Source organism: Aulonocara stuartgranti (genome assembly GCF_965226115.1).
Source record: "Aulonocara stuartgranti genome assembly, chromosome: 4".
NCBI lineage: Eukaryota > Metazoa > Chordata > Actinopteri > Cichliformes > Cichlidae > Aulonocara > Aulonocara stuartgranti.
Window position 1 is genome coordinate 32,727,785 of NC_138942.1, and position 22,576 is coordinate 32,750,360.

The window sequence follows — 22,576 nt, forward strand, 5'->3', positions numbered from 1 at the left end:
AGAGATGCACATCACCTAATATGCTTAATTGGTAGTAGGCTTTCGAGCCTATACAGCTTGGAGTAAGACAACATGCATGAAGAGGATGATGTGGACAAAATACTCATTTGCCTAATAATTCTGCACTCCCTGTATAGTAGAGGTAACAAAGGTATGGATCATTTTTCTAATGCCTTTAGTGCTAAAGTTTACTTTAATTTAGTGATGGTTTCTGATTGGGGGCAGCAACCCTCCACAAAACTACTGGTTTAATCGTTAAAAAGCAAGTAACTGTCCAAAAAAAACTCCAACATTTTCTTGTTTTGCTATCTGGGTGGTTAACATTGTTGTCTCACAGCAAGAAGGATACAAACCATACTGTCATCTAAGGTCATCTGGGTGCTTCAGCTTCCTCCCACTGTCCACAAATATGCATGTTAGATCAACTGGTGGTTGTCTGCCCTGTGATCAGTGCTTTGTTCAATGAGGTGCTCTGCCTGTTGCAGGGCCCATGCCTGACAGGGGCTCCAGACAAGAGTAGAAGATTCAGTTTTGTTTTTTGTGTGAATATTATTGCCCTGTCAGCATAAAATAATGTTTACATTAAAACGTGTTCGTTTTCTAGCATTTTTTCATTTGTTTTTGGGAACAAATGAAAAAATCCAGTCAGCCTCTGACCCCACCCCTCCTTATTTCATGTTTTGGTTTGGTCCACGTGCTGATTCAGAGCGCTAGAGCACATAAAGCTGTTTGACTTTCCCACTATTAGAAAAGAAAATAACGTGTTTATGTTTTTTAGCCAACATGTAATTGATCACAGATCAAACCTCTGGCTCAGGGCTAGATGTGCCACTCCCATCACCCCACACTCACCCTCTTGACAGTTAACCAGCCGCACCGATATCTGAAGATGTAGGCGAGTTCTTTTCTGTCTAAAATCTGTCTGATTGCTGGATGCCCTGTGGGAAGTTTTCATTTGTCTTCTATGCACATAATATATTATCATTATAACCCAAATAAACAAAGAATTTTTGGAGAAGTGTGTATTTCACAATGTAATACTTTCAGGCTTTAGGTATGTCTTTCAATATTAAAGTGGTCGTGGCCACAGTGATATTTTTTCACACAGAATAATAGTGAACAACATGTATCAGGTAAAGACAGGTAGAGTTATCTGGTTGGTGAGAGTGGGTTCTAACTTTGTAATAGAGAAAATAGTGGAAAATTTGACCCCGCAAACCAACTTCGTGCTCCAGACAGGATGTGTTCTGTTGGTTAAATAAAAGTTAAACTGAATACTCAGAATACTTTATTTGTCACGGTCTGGCTGGCAGACCGTGGGGATGTGGGGAAAGGAGGACCCAAAACGCAGACTCTGCGATGCAAACAGTGCTCTTTATTTACAGTGAAAAGGCTGTAAATACAATAACTCCCCGTTGCTCCCTCGAACCCCGTGTGCGTGCTTCCCTCCGATATCTGTGCTCGTGCTCCCCGCTGTTGTGTTTCCGCACCCCCGTGCGTGCTGCCTCTCCGGACCACTCCTCCTCCTGTAGGGAAACCAGAGACGCAGCCGTCAACACTAACCCTCGGCGGGCATATACGCACAGCACAGACCTAAGCTAACACACACTGACTTGGTAAGATAACTCAATGATCCCGCGTCGGTGGGAGCTCCAAGACTCTCCTAAGTAGCTCCCCCGACGAGCCCTGATCAGCGGCAGGTGTGTGGCTTCGGGTGTGGCCAGTCCCTCCGCAGGGCCACACCCCTCAGGCCTGCAGGTGGCCGAGCTCCATCCTCCAGGCACACCCGCAGACATACACACCCATACCTCGCCTAAACATATGAGTGGGACACAGACTAACACAGCACAGAGAAACACACATATGTACACGCACAGAGAAGGGGAAACGACACCAAAAATACATAATAATAATACACAGGTCCATGACTGCCCAGGGATCCTGGGTCGCCCAGTCCCAGGACCCTGACATTATTAATGCCTAAGGAAATTATGTGGTTACAGTTGCTCCATGACATTAATAGTTACAGACTGAACTAAATTAAAACCAAAACCACCGTGCTTGATGTGCATCACTGTATCACATGTCTGAAAATTACTGAATAAGTCAAACATGAATGGAGCATTTCTTCATCAAGTTAGAACGACAGTAGCGTGATGAACCATTTCTTAAAGCAATATGCAGATGAGTTCTTTGCTGACTTTTCAAGCTTTCATCTAGAAAGAAGAAGTTGATCTCTACAAGCAGCTTATTTTGCACATTTGTCTTCTTGATAATTAGCTGTTCTGCATTTTTGTCAAAAAATGCAGAACAGAGAGAGAAACTGATGACCCTGCTGCTGATGCCCCATTTAAGATGGTATTTTTTCAGTACTATTAGGGTATTGTTGACTATGCTAAACTCATAAACTGAACTGATGAAGTTATCATTATCATCAGTAATCAGTTATCATTGTGGGTTTTGTTGATTTAAAAAGAAATGGATTATATTGGTAAATGGTAAATGGCCTGCATTTGTATAGCGCTTTTCTAGTCCATAGGACCCCAAAGCGCTTTACACTACATTCAGTCATCTACCCATTCACACACACATTCACACACTGGCGATAGCAAGCTACATTGTAGCCACAGCTGCCCTGGGGCGCACTGACAGAGGCGAGGCTGCCGGACACAGGCGCCACCGGGCCCCCTGACCACCACCAGTAGGCAAACATGTCATGGCACAGTGGCCCGTGGACATGGGATGGACTCAAGTGCAGATTCAAAACCGGAGGCCAGGGGTGAGGTGTAACGAAAAGAGATTTTATTTTACAATGCTCAGAGGCTAACAGAAAGTGCAGACTAGAATCAATGAACATAAACTAGATGTCTGAGGCGAGAGAAAATACTGTGATGATAACTAGATGGCAGGGATAACTGGGTACAGGTACTGGGCAGGGGAAACTGTGGCGGGCCAGGGCACTGAAACAGAGGAGAGAGCAGTCAGGGGAATCCCACAGAGGGTTGCGAGTGAATCTAAGGATAGTACACAGAGCTGTCTTACAAGCTTGCAGGTGGGGTTGCGTGGAGGGGGGAGGCAGGAGAGGTCCAGGTGGGTGCTGTATGCAATGCAGGGAGGCAGGCAGGAGAGAATGGCAGTTCCAAAACGGAGAGGGATTACCGGCGGCAGCAAACTGGTATCCAGGAGAACTTGGTAGGTGGGTTTCAGAGGCTGACGAGAAAAACAGAGATACGGTTAATACACACGATGAGTCACCAAGGAACGGACGTGAGGCCGAGAACTGACTAAAGTTGGCAGATAATCTGGCGAAGACCAGTTGAGTGCGCCGGTCATAAATACTGCTGGTACGATTGCCATCAGGTGAGGAACAACAAAGACTCCACCCAGTGGGGAGGAGCCGATGCTGTGGAAAACCACCCAGACCACGACAAAACATTATGGATTACTTGTTACTTTTAAGGGGGGGAATGTCCCAGCTGGCCAAAACTAAGACCAACATGTAGAATAGCAGAGGTAATGACTGCACTACCATTACACACACAATGCTAAACAACTAATATAATTATTGCTTAAATATAAATTTTCAGGAACAAAACAGAAAACCCAAAAACCACAGAGAGACTGTGTTGGTGTTTGTGATCAAAGAAGAAAACATTTGTATCAGCTGAAGTGTTTAACTCTTCAACATATGTGGCAACATGATTCAACTGTATCACATGCAGAGTAATCTGTTAAATTCTCCAAATCTCCCCAGCATTCAAACTGAGCATCTTCTGAAGCTAGCAAGAATTTGTAAACCCTCATGAAATAGGCTACTAGTAGCTGCTAGCACTGTAAGACAGTTTTTAGCCTGTATTGTTTACACTGTGGCATATTGGAAATAGCAGCTATTGGCGGATTCTGTTATATATTCATCAACCTAAAATATCCTTGTGTTACTTTGATACTGAGGAAAATATTAAAGCTGTCCAATATTCAGGTAAGTATCTGTTTTACATTAAGCTTATTTCAGTTTATTTTGGGCTGATGATTCATAAGACATACCATTATCTTTTGAGTGAGTCAATATGACCCTCTGTCTCACTCTAATATTGGTATAATATTTGTACACTATGGTAGCTTTACTGTTTCTCCTGATGTACATCACTGCTCATGTAGCTTCAGATTGGTCATGTCTAAAGAAGCAGCAGCTACTTTCAGCTGCTCACTTATCCACATGGTCACCACAGCAGGTAGCTCAGCGTGTTTATGAACTGGATCCCCCTTTTTGCACAGCACCAAAAGGAATTTGTGTCCTTTTTTAGATAACGCTTCTGGAAACGTGGAGAAATTGTGAAAGTGGAACTGAAATTCTTGTTTTTTTAAAACCATTTATAACATAGAATTTTACACGGACAAAATAGAAATGCAGTCATGGTCTCAGTCATTCATTGCACAACAATTGTAACTATTTATTGCTTTACACTGAAAACAACATGTGCTTTAATACATTCTCTGTTAACACACTGATGCATAGTTTTGATTCTTCCCTCTAGTCTCTTTTCTCTTCATGACATCTTCACCTGTTGCAGGTTGGTCCATTCTCCCATGTAGCAAATTCCTGTTTTTGTTCTGTGGGAAATATTTGGATTTTGAATCTTTGTTATATTTGTCTGACAGATAGTCAGATCAGACCTGCTGGGTCTGGGTCAATAATGTGGCCTGTTCAGGAACTGAAAGCTCTCTAACCAAGTGTTGACACAGAGCATTTGGGAAACATAACTGTGGGCATGGTGAAGATGCTGGTGTCAGCATTCAAGTAAGACGACTCACCATGAAGCATTAGCAGCTTCTAAATAACTTGTTTAGCTTGTTATGTACTTTTATTCCTTCCCCAACAGGCTTACACAAGCTAATGAATCAGACTTATTACAAGCCAAACCAATACAAAGGTGTACTACGATGTCAGCTGGTCAGCTTACGACCGCTTGTTCAATCTCAACTCAGGTGGAACATTGACTCTGCAGCAGACCTGAGGCTCATCCAGGAAAAAACAAATATCAACTACAAACTCTGTTACCTTTAATATCCCTCAAGTGATTTTGTCCCTTGAGGGATATTAATGAGGAGGATATTAATGAGAAGGAGCCTGCAGCCTTGCTGCTCTGGCCGCAGGCTCCTTCTCATCACTCACCCAACATGGAAACACACTGAAATGAACGCAGTTCACACAATTTATAACCCAGCACCAGCACCCCATGAGAGGGAATCTGCCCCCAGACCCAGGTTTAAAAAGTTAGTAAAAAGTTAGTGTTTAAAAAGTTTACCATCTTTATGATAAAATAAAACTTCAGTTCTGCTTCTAAATCTGTCATATACTGGGTCGCCTGTGTCGAGCGGGTGGGCGTTGCGGCTTTACGCCACCATGACATGCTTTGCGGCAGGGCTGTCTATGTGCAGTTCTTCTCTTAGCTGCCACACCCGTTGTTGTGCTGTTATAACCCATGCTGGATACATGTTCAATAAAGCAGCATCATAAGAAAGCTACCGAGTGGTCATTCTACATGGTGTCAGAAGTGACTCGGACCATCGCCAGAATTACGCCATAAGGGAGAAAACAACAGAATGGCTAAGTTTATTCCCCCGACAAGCTTCCCCTTCGATAAGCCGACGGAATGGCCCGACTGGAAACAGCGTTTCGAGCGCTACAGGATCGCAATGAAACTCCACAAAGACGAAGGACAAGTACAGGTGAGCTACCTAATCTATGCGATTGGGAAATGAAGCAGAGAACATTTACAAGTCACTCACCTTCGCCGCCGATGAAAGTCGTGACGACTTCGCCGTCGTAATGAGGAAGTTCGACGAGTATTTTTTCCCGCAGAGGAACATTATACATGAGAGAGCATGTTTTCACCAGCGTGTCCAGCGGCCAGGTGAAACGGCGGAAAGTTTTATCTGAGCCCTGTATGACCTCTCAGAGCACTGTGAGTTTGGTGCATGTAAAGAGGAAAATATCCGCGATCGTATTGTGGTCGGGATACGAGACAAGGACCTCTCCCGCAGGCTACAACTGATGAAGGACCTCATGTTGGCACAAACGACCCAGATCATCAGACAGTCAGAGGAGTGTCCAAAAATTGGACACTGGGCCAGGGTGTGTCGTAACACCAGATCAGTGAATGAGGTTACAGAGACAGAGAAAAGCGAGCAGGCCTCATATTTTCTAGGCTCAGTGTGTAATACAAAAGGAAATAGCGAAGCATGGACTGTGCAGTTACTGCTAGACTCTGCCCCAATAGAATTTAAGATTGACACAGGAGCAGATGTCACTATCATAAATGAAGATACGTTCCACACACTTGCTCATAAGAGAACACTAGAGCCTTCTAATCTCCCTCTAGATAGCCCCGGAGGAGAGCTGTTATGTCTCAGCTACTTAAAGGCCACAATAAGTTATAAAGGCAAAGACTACCTGTCCAAGGTGTATGTGGTTCGTGGACGCAGAGTTAACAACCTTCTCAGCCGCTCCTTGTCAGTGCAGATGAACCTGGTGAGAAGAATTGATGAAGCAACGATCACACTCACCAGGAACCAACCACTTTACGGTGAACACGGAACACCAAAAACTGAACCAGTCAAAATTCAGTTAAGGGACGATGCTGTGCCATACGCAGTGCATACGGCACGCCGTGTGCCTTTCCCCATGCTGCAGAAAGTGAAGGAGGAACTACAAAGAATGGAGAACCATGGTGTCATTGAGAGGGTGACCCAACCTACCGGATGGTGTGCCCCAATGGTGCCTGTCTTGAAGAAGAACACAGCAAGGGCCAGGATCTGCGTTGATCTGACAAAAATGAATAAGTCTGTCAAAAGAGAGCGCTATATCTTGCCTACCCGCCCCACTCAACCATGTTCAGGTTGAGTGGGGCAACGGTCTTCTCCTTGCTGGATGCAGCCAGTGGATTTTGGCAGATCCCATTGCATCACGAGAGTTGCAAACTAACGACATTCATCAGGCCATTTGGCAGGTATTGCTTTAAGAGGCTGCCCTTTGGGATAACAAGTGCACCAGAGATCTTTCAGCGAAAGATGTTGGAGACCTTAGAGGGGCTCGAAGGTGTGGAGGTCTTTATGGATGACATCCTGGTCTATGGGGCCACCATGGAACAACACGACACCTGACTTGAGGAGGTGCTGCAGCGCATTGAGTTAGCCGGATTGAAGCTCAACCAAGAGAAGTGCTCCTTCAGACAGAGCCAGCTTTGCTTCCTAGGGCACCTGATCGACTATTCTGGGGTCAGGCCAGACCCTGAGAAAGTGAACGCCATTCTTCAGCTGCCGTCACCAGAAAATGTGCAAGAGCTTAAAGGGATCCTAGGAATGGTTAATTACCTGGGCAGATATATTCCTGCTCTTGCCACAGTATGCCAGCCACTGTACGAGTTGCTTAAAAGCAAAAACAGTTGGACCTGGGGTCACCCACAGCAGGCAGCCTTCGAGAACATTAAGAGAGCGCTTACATCAGCACCTGTTCTTGCCTTCTATGACGTCAACAGACTCACAGCCGTATCTGCCGACGCCAATAGCTACGGACTTGGGGCTGTGCTGCTTCAGCTTCATGGCGCAGAGTGGAAACCTGTTGCCTACTGCTCTAGACGCCTCACGGAGGCTGAAACACGCTACGCACAAATCGAAAAGGAGTGTTTGGCAAGTGTTTGGGCCTGTGAGAAGTTTGATAAGTATCTATGTGGCTTAGATCGCTTCAGGCTTGAGACCGACCATAGACCTTTGGTGCCCCTGGTCAACAGCCGGGACCTTGACAATGTTCCATTGAGGTGTCAACGCCTCCTGATGAGGCTCATGAGGTACAAGCTGGAGGCCGTCTATGTCCCTGGCAAAACGCTTGTCATCGCCGATACGTTGTCACGGAGTCCACAGACTTGGGCTGAGGATGACACTAGCACTTACACTGAAGTGGACTGCTACATAGCCACCGTGTTACAGGGCATTCCAGCGTCCCCAAGCCGAATGGAAAGCATTAAAGCAGCCACTGCAACGGATGTTGAACTACAGACTGTCATCACGTACATACATGAAGGGCACCAAGGCCTCACCAAGTGCAGGGATAGGGCTAATTCATTCTTTAGCTCCACTGAGCTAAAGAGTGCTGCAGTGCCACACATGTCTGGCACAGAGGCCAACACAGACAAGGGAGCCGCTCATCTCCACACCTTTGCCGGATCGTCCATGGCAAAGGATAGCCCTGGATCTCTGTGAACACAACCGGAATAATTATCTTGTTGTGTCGGACTACTACTCACATTTTCTGGAAATACTGCACCTACCATCCACGACCAGTGGCCAAGTTGTTCAGAAACTGAAGTCGACCTTTGCTAGGTTTGGGATCCCTGACGAAGTGGTGAGTGACAATGGCCCTCAGTTCTCCAGCTCTGAGTTCCAGGCCTTCGCGAGAGAGATGGATTTTGCCCACATAACGTCTAGTCCCCACCATCCACAGGGAAATGGTCAAGCGGAGAGGGCAGTACAGACTGCAAAGAAAATCCTCCGGCACAACGACCCACTGATAGCACTAATGTGCTTTAGGTCTACTCCCTGTACCACTACAGGCTTCAGCCCAGCGGAACTTATTATGGGGAGGAAGATCAGGACAACCCTGCCTACCTTGGAGAAGAATCTTCAACCTAAATGGCCAAACAAAAGAGAGGTTAAACAAAGGGATGCTGGTCAGAAGGCCAAGCAGGCATTCTACTACGACCGCCGCCATGGTACTAAGCCCCTACCTCCACTCCATCCAGGGGATGCTGTCCTAACTACGCTGGACAGGGAGAAGGCTTGGGCAACACCGGCCATCATCTCCAAGGAGAGCGTCACTCCGAGGTCCTATCTCGTTGCCACACCCCAAGGTGCAGTGCTGCGACGGAACCGCCGTCATCTCCACCTCGAACCATCTCCACGGGCTATGCCAAAACCCCTTCCAACACCCACTGTGGACACTGAGGAGCTGCCATCTCAGTGCGCTGGTGCGTCCACTCCAGAGACCCCAGCTTTGGCCCCTAGTCTGGCCCCAACGCTTGCACCCATTCGCGCCGACATACCGGATCAGTTACGCATGAGGTGCGGCCGGGTACGCAAGCCAGTCAAGAGGCTGGATCTGTAGACACTGGGGTAATGGGAGAGAAAGAAGGACGGTGGAGTGGGAATGTTGTAATGTTGCGGTTTTGCACTTATGTTTTGACCTGCAACCAATACTGCTGTTACCTGGTTGACTTAATTACCTTAAAGGTTTACCATGTTTAATAAGTCCTGTTTTGTGGACACTGCCCTTCAGGCCGACAGTAGGCCAGTTGTGCCCGGTCCTTAAGAGAACCGCCCAGAGGCTATTATAGTGTCACATGTTATCATTGTGTCGTTGCTGTTCTATTTGGGGTTTGTTATTGGAAATAACATGAAAAGGGGGGGAGATGTCATATACTGGGTCGCCTGTGTCGAGCGGGTGGGCGTTGCAGCTTTATGCCACCATGACATGCTTTGCGGCAGGGCTGTCTATGTGCAGTTCTTCCCTTAGCTGCCACACCCGTTGCTGTGCTGTTATAACCCATGCTGGATACATGTTCAATAAAGCAGCATCACAAGAAAGCTACCGAGTGGTCATTCTACAAACACCATGTTTGCTACTGCAGAATTCCCCCTATCTGCAGCTGGAGTCTATGGCAGCACGTGGAAATATGCTATACAAAAAGCTGCCAAACAGGAAGCAAATGTTCCACAGATTCAGCATCACTTTGTGGGACTGTTCTAAAGAAAATGATATCATTTGTCCTCTAGAGGGCACTGCAGTAAGTAGAAACATGTTTTTGCCTATCAGTGCTCTTTTCTGCTCAGTTGTTTTTTTATTGTGTGCACCTCTTGATGTCACCGTCTGTTTACACAGTGTTACTGCCTCACTACAACTTCCCTGCTGTCAGGTACAATTCATCTCTATTTCAGTGTTGTCCCCTTTACTGTCTGGTGAGGCAACACTGGAAAGTCTCACATACAGAGCATTCAATAAAGAAGCGTCACTCTCTTATAAATTATGAAAATATGTGTTTTTGTCTTTGGTAAATTCTGCTTTTCACAGTGATTTTATAAATATCTTTAGGCTGATACCAGTACAGGACTTTCAAAATCAGTACTGGGTGGTGGTCAAAGGTGTAGGAGAAAATCTTTAAGTGGAAATAAACCAAATTCATATAAGGCATGTTTTGGATTTATGGAAGGACTACCAGATTACTGATTTGCAGTAATTACTGATAGGTGTAAAGAGACCAGTTTTTAGCACCCATCACCTCTGTCATTCAGCAGTATGCTGTGTGAGCTTAGTTTGTATGGAGCATCAGCCTTTTCCATCTCTCCAACCAGTTTCTTCCATTTATCCAGTTCAGGGTAGGTGGTTGGAATCTATCCCGGCTGTCATAGTGTGAGAGGTGGGGTACCCCTTGTTTACTCTTTGGACAAACAGGGTCAACTCTAACCACAGCAACAGGAGAAGTTGAAGTACGAAAATTTTCTTCAGTTCATCGAACTGAACTGAAGAAGCTTCTCGGATGAGATGTGAAACATCTTCAAGAAACTTGAAGAAGTCAAGACACTGTTCTTTCCAAGCTTCTTAGAATATGATGACCTGTTGAAGTTGAAGTACATTTATTTGACCTTTAAATACAAAGTATGATCACAAGTATGGGAAGCTAAAAACTCAAAAACTTTAACTGAGTTAAATTTGGTGCATTCAGCCTCATCTCTTCTCGGAGAGGTACTAGTACAGCTTTAACCTCACTTCATCCAAGACATGTAGTGCCCTTTTGTACGTTGGTCAACTATGACCTCTCCCTGGAAGTCCACTTCTGACCACTTGCACATTTTCAGTGTGGGATGGGTCTTGAACACAGCAATAAAAAGCTGAATCTTCAACTTAAATTTCACTTCACTGCAGAAAGAAGAAGAGGAAAACCTCACATCAAGGGAACTTAATCTGGGGAGTAAAACTGGTGGTAAGCAATAATAATACTAGTAATAACCCTGTTAATGCCTACTATGGTTATTATAGCATTTAATCTTACATTAAAAGCATAATTTAGACGTCCTTAATTTGATTTTCGGGTCAGTGTCAGTTATTAGAGTGAGCTCGCTTTTTTCATTTTAGTTCTTAGTTGTTAGGTTTTAGTTTTAGAATATTATATTATAATATAACAAACTCGGGATCTCGCAAAACAAACTCGGGATCTCGCAAAACAAACTCGGGATCTCGCAAAAGTTTTGCGAGATCTCGCAAAAGTTGAATTCCAACAATGGCGGCAGCTACTTAGTTGTAATATTACTCTTTCTGGGTCACAAAATACACTTTTAAGATATTTTGAGGCGTGAATGTAGTTGTGTAAATGTCAGATACCTGCTCGGTTTACAAGACATCACATATTTGCAAAAGTGCTCCGACGTTTTCGGAGATCTGACACCCACCATCTCGAAGCTAATGGGAGGTCGAGATCTACTACATCCGGGAGGAACACCGCTTTCCCGGCACATCGTGCCTCGACCTCCCGGTCGGCTTCGAGCTGGCGGCCTACGAAGAATGCGGCTAAAACTTTTGCGAGATTAAGACGGACTTTTGCGAGATCTCGCAAAAGTCCGTCTTCATTTTTTTTCTCCCATGTCTCCTGCGGGGCTCCATACCAAACAGATATTACAACTTTTAAAAAGCAGACACGGACAAAGACATTTCAGTCTTAGTAAACATATGCGAGGAAGTCCGTTTATTTTGGTTATGTTAAAAATTGGCCAAAATGACTAAAGATGTGCACAAGATGTGCCCAGATCAGTAGGAGAGGTGTTCCAAATAACAGGACCACAGAAACTGAGGCACACTTGGGTCTCAATCTACGATCAGTTGAAAGATCTGCAGCTGATGACTTGAGTGATCTGACTGGTATTTGAACAGTGAGCAAGTCAAAGATGTAGTAGGAGGTCAAACCATAGAGTGCTTTGGGAACTAATACAATCATTTTATATTGCACTGGAAGCCAATGAAGTGATCCTGATACTGGGGTAATAGAGTCAGATCTCTGCATAAGCACTCCGACTGGTACATTTTGAATGTGCTGGAGTCGTCTTACTGATGATTTGGAGTGTACAGAAAATAGAGCATATAATGATCTAACCTGCTTGATATCAAAGCATAGTCTATGCTTTGATATCAAGCAAACTGTTTAAAGTTAATAACGTGTACTTTATTAATCCTGTAAGAAATTGTTTAGTCCTCTGCATTTAACCCCAGTGGGCAGCTAACAATTCAACGCCCGGGGAGCAGTGTGTAGGTATCTTAGGCAAGCTGTTCGATGGATTTGAACCTCCAACTTTTTGATCATGGGGCGAACACTCTACCTACTGAGCTATCTCTGCCCTTCTTCACTGAACCCACTTCATTTTAGAAAAGGCAATGATAAATATTCTGTCTCTGACTTTTTTGGACCAACAGCAAATGTTTCTGTCTTCAATCTGTTTAGTTCTAAAAGGTTGTGAATCATTCAGTGATTAATGCCATCAGTGCAGCTCATTACTTTCTGAATAGAGGTCAGATCATCAGAGGAAAACTGATAAGTATTATGTGCACAAGAAGAGTAGGATATGTTATGATTCTTACCAAGTGGGAGCATGTAAATGTTAAAGAGTAATGGACCCAAAGGATCGAGCCTTGAGGAACACCAGATTGAATTTTTATTTGTGCAAATATTAAACCGCTAATAGACACACAAAAGCCCCTCAAGTCTCCAGTATGATGAGAGCCAACCATCAACCCACCTGTTAAACCAACAGAGCCATGAAGCCTTTGAATTAAAATGTCCCGCTCCATAGTGTCAAAGGCAGCACTGAGACTGAGCAGCACTCAGTCTGCTGTTTCTGTGCTGTGATTGGATCTGAAACCTCCATGGAAAAGTAAAGACTGCGACATGTAAGATATTCATTTAGTTACTTGTAATAAAATGTTTTCAATTTTTGATGAGGAATAAAAGATTAGAAATAAGTCTATAATTATTAAACACCAATGAGTCCAAGTTATTTTTTGTGATTAGTTGTGTGATTACAGCACATTCAAGAGAAACAGGGAGAATGTTCTCCAAGTCCCTGTGTTGGTTTCCTCCAGTATCCTATCCTATAAAGTTTGACAGGAACCTTTGGCTAAAATAGGACTTTTTGTCTAAACTGCTTTGATTGGTCAGTGAGACTTGCAAAGTGTGCAAACATGACTGCGTTACATTAATAAAAGCACTGATACAGTGTTAAAGCCAACTGTACTCAGCAATAAATCCTAGGATATCCTGTGAGCCCTGAACTCAGATCAGGGTTCAGACTGGGGCAGTATACATGAAAAACTTTCTATTTCAAAGAAAGAAGAAGTCGATCTCTACAAACAGCTTATTTTGCAAATTTACCTCCTCAAAATTCAGCAGTTCTTTCATTCTTGAGAATACAACGTTCTCAAAACAAAAGCTGATGACCCTTCTACTGATGCCCAATTTAACACAGTAATATTATTAATATCATTAGGGTACGGGTGATGATGCTGACCTCAGAAACTGAAGTTATAAGTTTAGCTACAATCATTGTGAGGTCTGTTTACACAATAATGGATTACATGTTACATAATGTTGCTTTTGAGGGGGGGAAATGTCCCAGCTGGCCAGAACTAAGACCAACATGTAGAATAACAGAGGTAAAGCCTGCACTACCATTACACACACAAAGCTATCCAAGTAAGGCAAGGCAAGTTTATTTGTATAGCACAATTCAACAACAAGGTGATTCAAAGTGCTTTACAGAGACATTAGAAACAAGAACAAATAAAAAGCATGATTTAAAATTGAATAAAACAAGCAAATAAACTAACTAACTAATTAACAAAAAAACAAACAACAGTATATAAAATCAAAACAGATAAAATCAGAACATAAAAGTAATATGATTATTGCTTAGACATAACCTTTCAGGAAGAGAACAGAAGTAATCATGTCCCAAAAACCACAGAGAGACTGTGTTGATTTTTGAGATCAAAGAAGAAAATGTTTATATCAGCTGAAGTGTTTAACTCTTCAACATATGTGGCAACATGATTCGACTGTATCACATGGAGAGTAATCTGTTAAATTCACCAAATCTCCCCAGGCCACTGCGGCTCCAGCATTCAAACTGAGCATCTTCTGAAGCTAGCAAGAATTTGTAAACCCTCATGAAATAGGCCATTCAGGTAAGTATCTGTTTTACATTAAGCTAATTTAAGTTTATTTTGGACTGATCATTCATAAGAGATAACATTATGCTTTGAGTGAGTCAATATGACCCTCTGTCTCACTCTAATATTGGTATAATATTTGTACATCATGGCAGCTGTACTACTTCTCCATCACTGCACATGAAGCTTCAGATAAATGTTGAGTTTTAAAACATTAACACTCTGATGCTGTTACTGGTGGAGAAGCAGCAAACCTCACTGCTGTGCTATCTTACAGTTTCTGTCTAACTGCTGAGCTGGAAAACCTTCATTGACCAGGATGTGCGGTCATGTAGAGAGACTGGTTTTAGGTGAGTTAAAGGGGGGGGTGAAAGAGGTCTGTGTGACTGGTCATGTCTAAAGAAGCTGCAGCTACTTTCAGCTTATTCACAAAAGGTCACCACAGCAGGTAGTTTGGTGTATTTATGCACTGGATCCCCTCTTTGCACAGCCCCAAAGGAATTTGTGTCTCCTTTCAAGATCAAAGGAAAATTATTAGTGCTTTATCCCAACAAATTTAGTTTTTGAATCATTACCAAAGCATAAAATAATACATTAAAAAACTATAAAATAAAGTTTTGTAAACTACAAACATGTAGAGTCACGGGTGGAAAAGAAAATCCCACTGCTGTTATGTCTTTTATCAATGAAGGGTAACAGCGTTGAACACAGAATAAAACATGATGATTTATATAATTAAGATATAAAAATGAACAAAAAATAATTCAATGTCAAAATGGCTGTGTTAGTGTTAGAGTGACGATTCGGGAGCAGTTTACATTGTTGAAAATCCTTAAATGGCCAACATCATCTTCAAGCTTTAGATATGAATGTTTTGCATGTAGTCATTGATTTAAGAACAAAGCTGTAAGTAGCCTGATGTATTTCTTTTTCTTTGTTCACCGTGAAACACTGAAAAAGCAAAAATACATCAGACATCAATTTAACTCCTGTTGGGTTGAGAAGGCTGAGCTGTGAAATTTATGTTTTTAAAATATTCAACACATGGGTAGCACCGGCCATATTCTTTATAGAGAAAAATAATTACAGAGAAATTGGAAAAATTCAGTTCTTCACTGAAATTCTTGTGTTCTCAAGTTGAATGAACAACAGTTTTACCATTTATGATGTAGAATTTTACATGGACACACTGATGCATCGTTTTGATTCTTCCCTCTAGTCTCTTTTCTCTTCATGACATCTTCACCTGTTGCAGGTTGGTCCATTCTCCCATGTAACAAATTCCTGTTTTTGTTCTGTGGGAAATATTTGGATTTTGAATCTTTGTTATATCTCTCTGACAGATGGTCAGATCAGACTAGCTGGGTCTGGGTCCACTCAGTGCTCTGGAAGAGTTGAAATCTATCACAGTGGCTCCTGGGGAACAGTCTGTGATGATGACTGGGACTTAAATGATGCTGAAGTGGTCTGCAGACAGCTGGGCTGTGGGGCAGCAGTAAATTTCTATCGATCAGCTCACTTTGGTGAAGGTACAGGACAAATCTGGCTTGATAATGTGGCCTGTTCAGGAACTGAAAGTTCTCTAACCACATGTCAACACAGAGGATTTGGGAAACATAACTGTGGACATGGTGAAGATGCTGGTGTCACATGTTCAGGTGAGACGAAAATTTTGTGGTTGGTTCAAGCTTAACACATGAATATGTATCTTTGGACATTTCTTTGAAGCTACTTTAGTCATTGATGCTACAAAATGTCCTAACTCTTCTGTTTTGGTAAATCCAAATCACATTTTCTGACAATCTGATATTATGATTCTAATTATTTTTGGCTTAAAAACAAAATAGACAAAAAAGCAGAGCTCATCTCCAAATGATACAAGTAAACAACTCAGCTAGACTCTTTTTCATTGCTGAGTCCCAAAGATTTTGTTTTTACTGGTAGAGTGTCTGAAGCCATGCATGCAGTGGTTAAGACTGTTGCTTCACAGCGTGAAGATCCTAGTCTGGGTCTTCTCTGTGTGGAGTTTGCATGTTCTCCCCAAGTATTCTAGCTTCCCCAGTCCAAGGTTAAGACATCCATGTGGTTAGATTAATTGGTGATTCTAAACTGACCATGTGTGTAAATGTGTGAATGGTTGGATGAGTTGGCCTCGCGGCAGACTGGTGACCTGTCGAGGTTGCTGCCTGGCTCCTTTTCTATGACAGCTTGTATAGGATAGAGCCCCACTGCAACTCAGAAATGAAAGAAAATCGATGGATGTTTTACCTGCATATGTTACATTCGAGTTTGAATGTTTTTATTCTTAGTTGAGACAGGTTGTAGCAACATTTACTGTATATTCAGTTTGTGTTACTGTCCGTATGTTGTTCCATGGCTCTGACTGTTACACCTGCTAACTCGGAATTTCTCTCTTAATGTGCAACAAAGGACCACCTGTTCGTTTTGCATTTGTTTTAGTTGAGCAAATTCTGCAGGCCTCTCCTGTACATATAGATTTGATAATTTCCATGTGTTTTGTGTGTAAAACATTGAAACTCTGTTAATCTTCTCTAATTTTTTCATAGTTGGACAGATAAGATTAGTTGGATCAACTCAGTGCTCTGGAAGAGTTGAAATCTATCACAGAGGCTCCTGGGGAACAGTGTGTGATGACAGCTGGGACTTAAATGATGCAAAAGTGGTCTGCAGACAGCTGGGCTGTGGGGCAGCAGTAAATACCTATCAATCAGCTCACTTTGGTCAAGGTACAGGACAGATTTGGCTTGACGAAGTGGCCTGTTCAGGAACTGAAAGCTTTCTAACCGCATGTCAGCACAGTGGTTTGGGGAAACATGACTGTGGACATGGTGAGGATGCTGGCGTTGCCTGTTTAGGTGAGAAAAAAGATTCATTTATAAATACTTAATAAGGTATAGATGGTCATCACTTTAGATGTCACACAAAATACTGAAGTAACAACTAATCACTGCTTGAATTAACCATGAACTAAAGATATTAGATATTAAATGTTGTAATCATTCAATCTTTCTAGAAGAAAATCCAAGCCAAAGGTGTGCGTGAGAGTCTAAATGTTCAAAAACTTTCATTTCTTACATTATTTTAAAAAAATGCATTTTTCTGCTTATTGTGACTACATGCTCACTATTTGCCTCTTTTAATTTTAAAAATGAAAATGAAGATGTTATACATTCAACTCTATGTTGTTTTGCTTTTCAACAGACAAACCAAAACCCAGGATCTCCATTAGTCCTTCTGGTCAAGTTACCTGGGGTCAGAATGTCGCCATCACGTGTTCGATCACAGCTGATCAGTTAAGTGGAGCATTTATCTTCACAAAGACCTCAGGCTCATTCAGCAGGAGAATAACATCAAGCAGAAACTCTGCTACCCTCAGTATCTCTAATGTAAACCTTGACAATGAGGGATCCTACCAGTGTCAGTTTCAGAGGGATTTGATTCCAGACTCCAACGCCCCTCTAAGTGATTCTGTGAGACTCTCAGTGACAGGTAACTTTTGATAAAATTTATACAATTTAATTTAATATAATTTTAATGTAATTCCTAATGACAAGTTCCTTCTTTAGTTAAAGGAAATATGAACTTTTCACATATATTATTTTTCAGTCAACCTCCCAAAGCCCAGAATCACCAAGAATATTATTGGTGCAGTCACCTGGGGCCAAACTGTGAGCATCACTTGTTCAATCTCCACTCAGCATTTAGGTGGAACATTCACTCTGCAGCAGAGCTCAGGCTCATTCAGGAAAAGCCAAACATCGAGTACAAACTCTGTTACCTTCAACATCCCTCAAGTGACCTTCAGTAATGAGGGATCGTATCAGTGTCAGTATCAGACAAGAGTTTCAGGTCGAGAATTCAGATCCCCTCAAAGTGATTCAATCAGACTCTCTGTTACAGGTAAGGAGGAACTTTAGTTGGTCTTTTTCTTTTCATCATCTCAAATAGATTAATTAAAACAACAACAATTTGAAATATAGAGCTAAACCTCAGAAAGGCAAATATATGATTTTGTGTTTTTGTGTTTTGTGTTTCAGTGATCCTCCCAAAGCCCAGCATCTCTAAGAGGCCAGCTGGAGAGTTGACCTGGGGCCAAACTGTGAGCATCACTTGTTCAATCTCCACTCAGCATTTAGGTGGAACATTCACTCTGCAGCAGACCTCAGGCTCATTCAGGAAAAGCCAAACATCGAGTACAAACTCTGTTACCTTCAACATCCCTCAAGTGACCTTCAGTAATGAGGGATCGTACCAGTGTCAGTATCAGACAAGAGTTTCAGGTCGAGACTTCAGATCCCCACAGAGTGACCCTGTCAGAGTTTCTGTTACTGGTAAGAGACAAAGATATTTCCTTTTTTTGTTTTCTGTTAACTTTAAATAAAAGTTCAGTTGAAACCAAGTTGGAATGTAAAGTCATACCTTTCCTGAAAGGAAACACTCACTATGTTATTTATTTATTCTTCAGTGATCCTCCCAAAGCCCAGCATCTCTAAGAGGCCAGCTGGAGAGTTGACCTGGGGCCAAGACGTTAGCATCACTTGTTCAATCTCAACTCAGCATTTAGGTGGAACATTCACTCTGCAGCAGACCTCAGGCTCATTCAGGAAAAGCCAAACATCGAGTACAAACTCTGCTACCTTTAATATCCCTCAAGTGACCTTCAGTAATGAGGGATCGTACCAGTGTCAGTATCAGACAAGAGTTTCAGGTCGAGAATTCAGATCCCCTCAAAGTGATTCAATCAGACTCTCTGTTACAGGTAAGGAGGAACTTTAGTTGGTCTTTTTCTTTTCATCATCTCAAATAGATTAATTAAAACAACAACAATTTGAAATATAGAGCTAAACCTCAGAAAGCCAAATATATGATTTTGTGTTTTGTGTTTCAGTGATCCTCCCCAAGCCCAGCATCTCCATGATTCCTGTGGGGAATGTGACCTGGGGCCAAACTGTTAGCATCACTTGTTCAATCTCCACTCAGCATTTAGGTGGAACATTCACTCTGCAGCAGAGCTCAGGCTCATTCAGGAAAAGCCAAACATCGAGTACAAACTCTGTTACCTTCAACATTGCTCAAGTGACCTTCAGTAATGAGGGATCGTACCAGTGTCAGTATCAGACAAGAGTTTCAGGTCGAGACTTCAGATCCCCACAGAGTGACCCTGTCAGAGTTTCTGTTACTGGTAAGAGACAAAGATATTTCCTTTTTTGTTACCTTTAAATAAACGTTAAATTGAAAGCAAGATAAAACATAAACTCATACCTTTCCTCAAAGGAAACACTCACTAATTTATTTATTTATTCTTCAGTAATCCTCCCAAAGCCCAGCATCTCTAAGAGGCCAGCTGGAGAGTTGACCTGGGGTCAAGACGTTAGCATCACTTGTTCAATCTCAACTCAGCATTTAGGTGGAACATTCACTCTGCAGCAGAGCTCAGGCTCATTCAGGAAAAGCCAAACATCGAGTACAAACTCTGCTACCTTTAATATCCCTCAAGTGACCTTCAGTAATGAGGGATCGTACCAGTGTCAGTATCAGACAAGGATTTCAAGCAGAGACTTCAGCTCCCCTCAAAGTGATTCTGTTAGAATCTCTGCTACTGGTAAGAACTGAAATGTGAAATTTTCTATTTGGGCAGACTGCTGATGAAATGTTAAAGAAGTTGTAAGTCAGCTTCTATCAGCCTACAAGACTATAAGTGCACTTGATCCACTCATTTGTCAGAATGATTTGCAAGGTTTCAATTAGTTGGATTTTCTGAAAGAAAACAATAGCATGGAATTTGGCTAAATACAGGGTAAATTTACATTTAGTAACATTGGCTGGACAGTCGAAAGGGAAAATATATTTTCCAATCATTGTTTCAATGTGTATTCATGTAGTTCACAAAGGCAATGAAAGAAGCTAGGAAGATATCACTTTTCTCACAGACCACTATTCGGTTATTTCTCAGTGATCCTCCCCAAGCCCAGCATCTCCATGATTCCTGTGGGGAATGTGACCTGGGGCCAAGACGTTAGCATCACTTGTTCAATCTCCACTCAGCATTTAGGTGGAACATTCACTCTGCAGCAGAGCTCAGGCTCATTCAGGAAAAGCCAAACATCGAGTACAAACTCTGCTACCTTCAATATCCCTCAAGTGACCTTCAGTAATGACGGATCGTACCAGTGTCAGTATCAGACAAGAGTTTCAGGTCGAGACTTCAGATCCCCACAGAGTGACCCTGTCAGAGTTTCTGTTACTGGTAAGAGACAAAGATATTTCCTTTTTTTGTTTTCTGTTAACTTTAAATAAAAGTTCAGTTGAAACCAAGTTGGAATGTAAAGTCATACCTTTCCTGAAAGGAAACACTCACTATGTTATTTATTTATTCTTCAGTGATCCTCCCAAAGCCCAGCATCTCTAAGAGGCCAGCTGGAGAGTTGACCTGGGGTCAAGACGTTAGCATCACTTGTTCAATCTCAACTCAGCATTTAGGTGGAACATTCACTCTGCAGCAGACCTCAGGCTCATTCAGGAAAAGCCAAACATCGAGTACAAACTCTGCTACCTTTAATATCCCTCAAGTGACCTTCAGTAATGAGGGATCGTACCAGTGTCAGTATCAGACAAGAGTTTCAGGTCGAGAATTCAGATCCCCTCAAAGTGATTCAATCAGACTCTCTGTTACAGGTAAGGAGGAACTTTAGTTGGTCTTTTTCTTTTCATCATCTCAAATAGATTAATTAAAACAACAACAATTTGAAATATAGAGCTAAACCTCAGAAAGCCAAATATGTGTTTTTGTGTTTTGTATTTCAGTGATCCTCCCCAAGCCCAGCATCTCCATGATTCCTGTGGGGAATGTGACCTGGGGCCAAACTGTTAGCATCACTTGTTCAATCTCCACTCAGCATTTAGGTGGAACATTCACTCTGCAGCAGAGCTCAGGCTCATTCAGGAAAAGCCAAACATCGAGTACAAACTCTGTTACCTTCAACATCCCTCAAGTGACCTTCAGTAATGAGGGATCGTATCAGTGTCAGTATCAGACAAGAGTTTCAGGTCGAGAATTCAGATCCCCTCAAAGTGATTCAATCAGACTCTCTGTTACAGGTAAGGAGGAACTTTAGTTGGTCTTTTTCTTTTCATCATCTCAAATAGATTAATTAAAACAACAACAATTTGAAATATAGAGCTAAACCTCAGAAAGCCAAATATATGATTTTGTGTTTTGTGTTTCAGTGATCCTCCCCAAGCCCAGCATCTCCATGATTCCTGTGGGGAATGTGACCTGGGGCCAAACTGTTAGCATCACTTGTTCAATCTCCACTCAGCATTTAGGTGGAACATTCACTCTGCAGCAGACCTCAGGCTCATTCAGGAAAAGCCAAACATCGAGTACAAACTCTGTTACCTTCAACATCCCTCAAGTGACCTTCAGTAATGAGGGATCGTATCAGTGTCAGTATCAGACAAGAGTTTCAGGTCAAGACTTCAGCTCCCCTCAAAGTGATTCTGTTAGAATCTCTGCTACTGGTAAGAACTGAAATGTGAAATTTTCTATTTGGGCACACTGCTGATGAAATGTTAAAGAAGTTGTAAGTCAGCTTCTATCAGCCTACAAGACTATAAGTGCACTTGATCCACTCATTTGTCAGAATGATTTGCAAGGTTTCAATTAGTTGGATTTTCTGAAAGAAAACAATAGCATGGAATTTGGCTAAATACAGGGTAAATTTACATTTAGTAACATTGGCTGGACAGTCGAAAGGGAAAATATATTTTCCAATCATTGTTTCAATGTGTATTCATGTAGTTCACAAAGGCAATGAAAGAAGCTAGGAAGATATCACTTTTCTCACAGACCACTATTCGGTTATTTCTCAGTGATCCTCCCCAAGCCCAGCATCTCCATGATTCCTGTGGGGAATGTGACCTGGGGCCAAGACGTTAGCATCACTTGTTCAATCTCCACTCAGCATTTAGGTGGAACATTCACTCTGCAGCAGAGCTCAGGCTCATTCAGGAAAAGCCAAACATCGAGTACAAACTCTGCTACCTTCAATATCCCTCAAGTGACCTTCAGTAATGACGGATCGTACCAGTGTCAGTATCAGACAAGAGTTTCAGGTCGAGACTTCAGATCCCCACAGAGTGACCCTGTCAGAGTTTCTGTTACTGGTAAGAGACAAAGATATTTCCTTTTTTTGTTTTCTGTTAACTTTAAATAAAAGTTCAGTTGAAACCAAGTTGGAATGTAAAGTCATACCTTTCCTGAAAGGAAACACTCACTATGTTATTTAT

At 42.4% G+C, this 22,576-nt stretch overlaps 1 protein-coding gene across 1 annotated transcript in view; it reads left to right on the top strand.

Moving 5' to 3' along the window:
* The first annotated feature begins 10,981 nt into the window (after window positions 1-10,981).
* LOC309704720 (uncharacterized protein) overlaps window positions 10,982-22,576 on the top strand; it is a 28,980-nt gene continuing 17,385 nt past the window's right edge. The window contains exons 1-17 of the mRNA XM_082530132.1: window positions 10,982-11,033; window positions 14,200-14,281; window positions 14,544-14,616; window positions 15,486-15,521; window positions 15,610-15,924; window positions 16,834-17,142; window positions 17,489-17,776; window positions 17,894-18,187; window positions 18,325-18,618; window positions 18,753-19,046; window positions 19,176-19,469; window positions 19,596-19,889; window positions 20,241-20,534; window positions 20,669-20,962; window positions 21,092-21,385; window positions 21,515-21,808; window positions 22,160-22,453. Of these exons, the coding sequence (XP_082386258.1) occupies window positions 14,586-14,616; window positions 15,486-15,521; window positions 15,610-15,924; window positions 16,834-17,142; window positions 17,489-17,776; window positions 17,894-18,187; window positions 18,325-18,618; window positions 18,753-19,046; window positions 19,176-19,469; window positions 19,596-19,889; window positions 20,241-20,534; window positions 20,669-20,962; window positions 21,092-21,385; window positions 21,515-21,808; window positions 22,160-22,453 (3,919 nt within the window). The 5' untranslated portion in view covers window positions 10,982-11,033; window positions 14,200-14,281; window positions 14,544-14,585. The remainder of the gene's footprint in view (window positions 11,034-14,199; window positions 14,282-14,543; window positions 14,617-15,485; window positions 15,522-15,609; window positions 15,925-16,833; window positions 17,143-17,488; window positions 17,777-17,893; window positions 18,188-18,324; window positions 18,619-18,752; window positions 19,047-19,175; window positions 19,470-19,595; window positions 19,890-20,240; window positions 20,535-20,668; window positions 20,963-21,091; window positions 21,386-21,514; window positions 21,809-22,159; window positions 22,454-22,576) is intronic.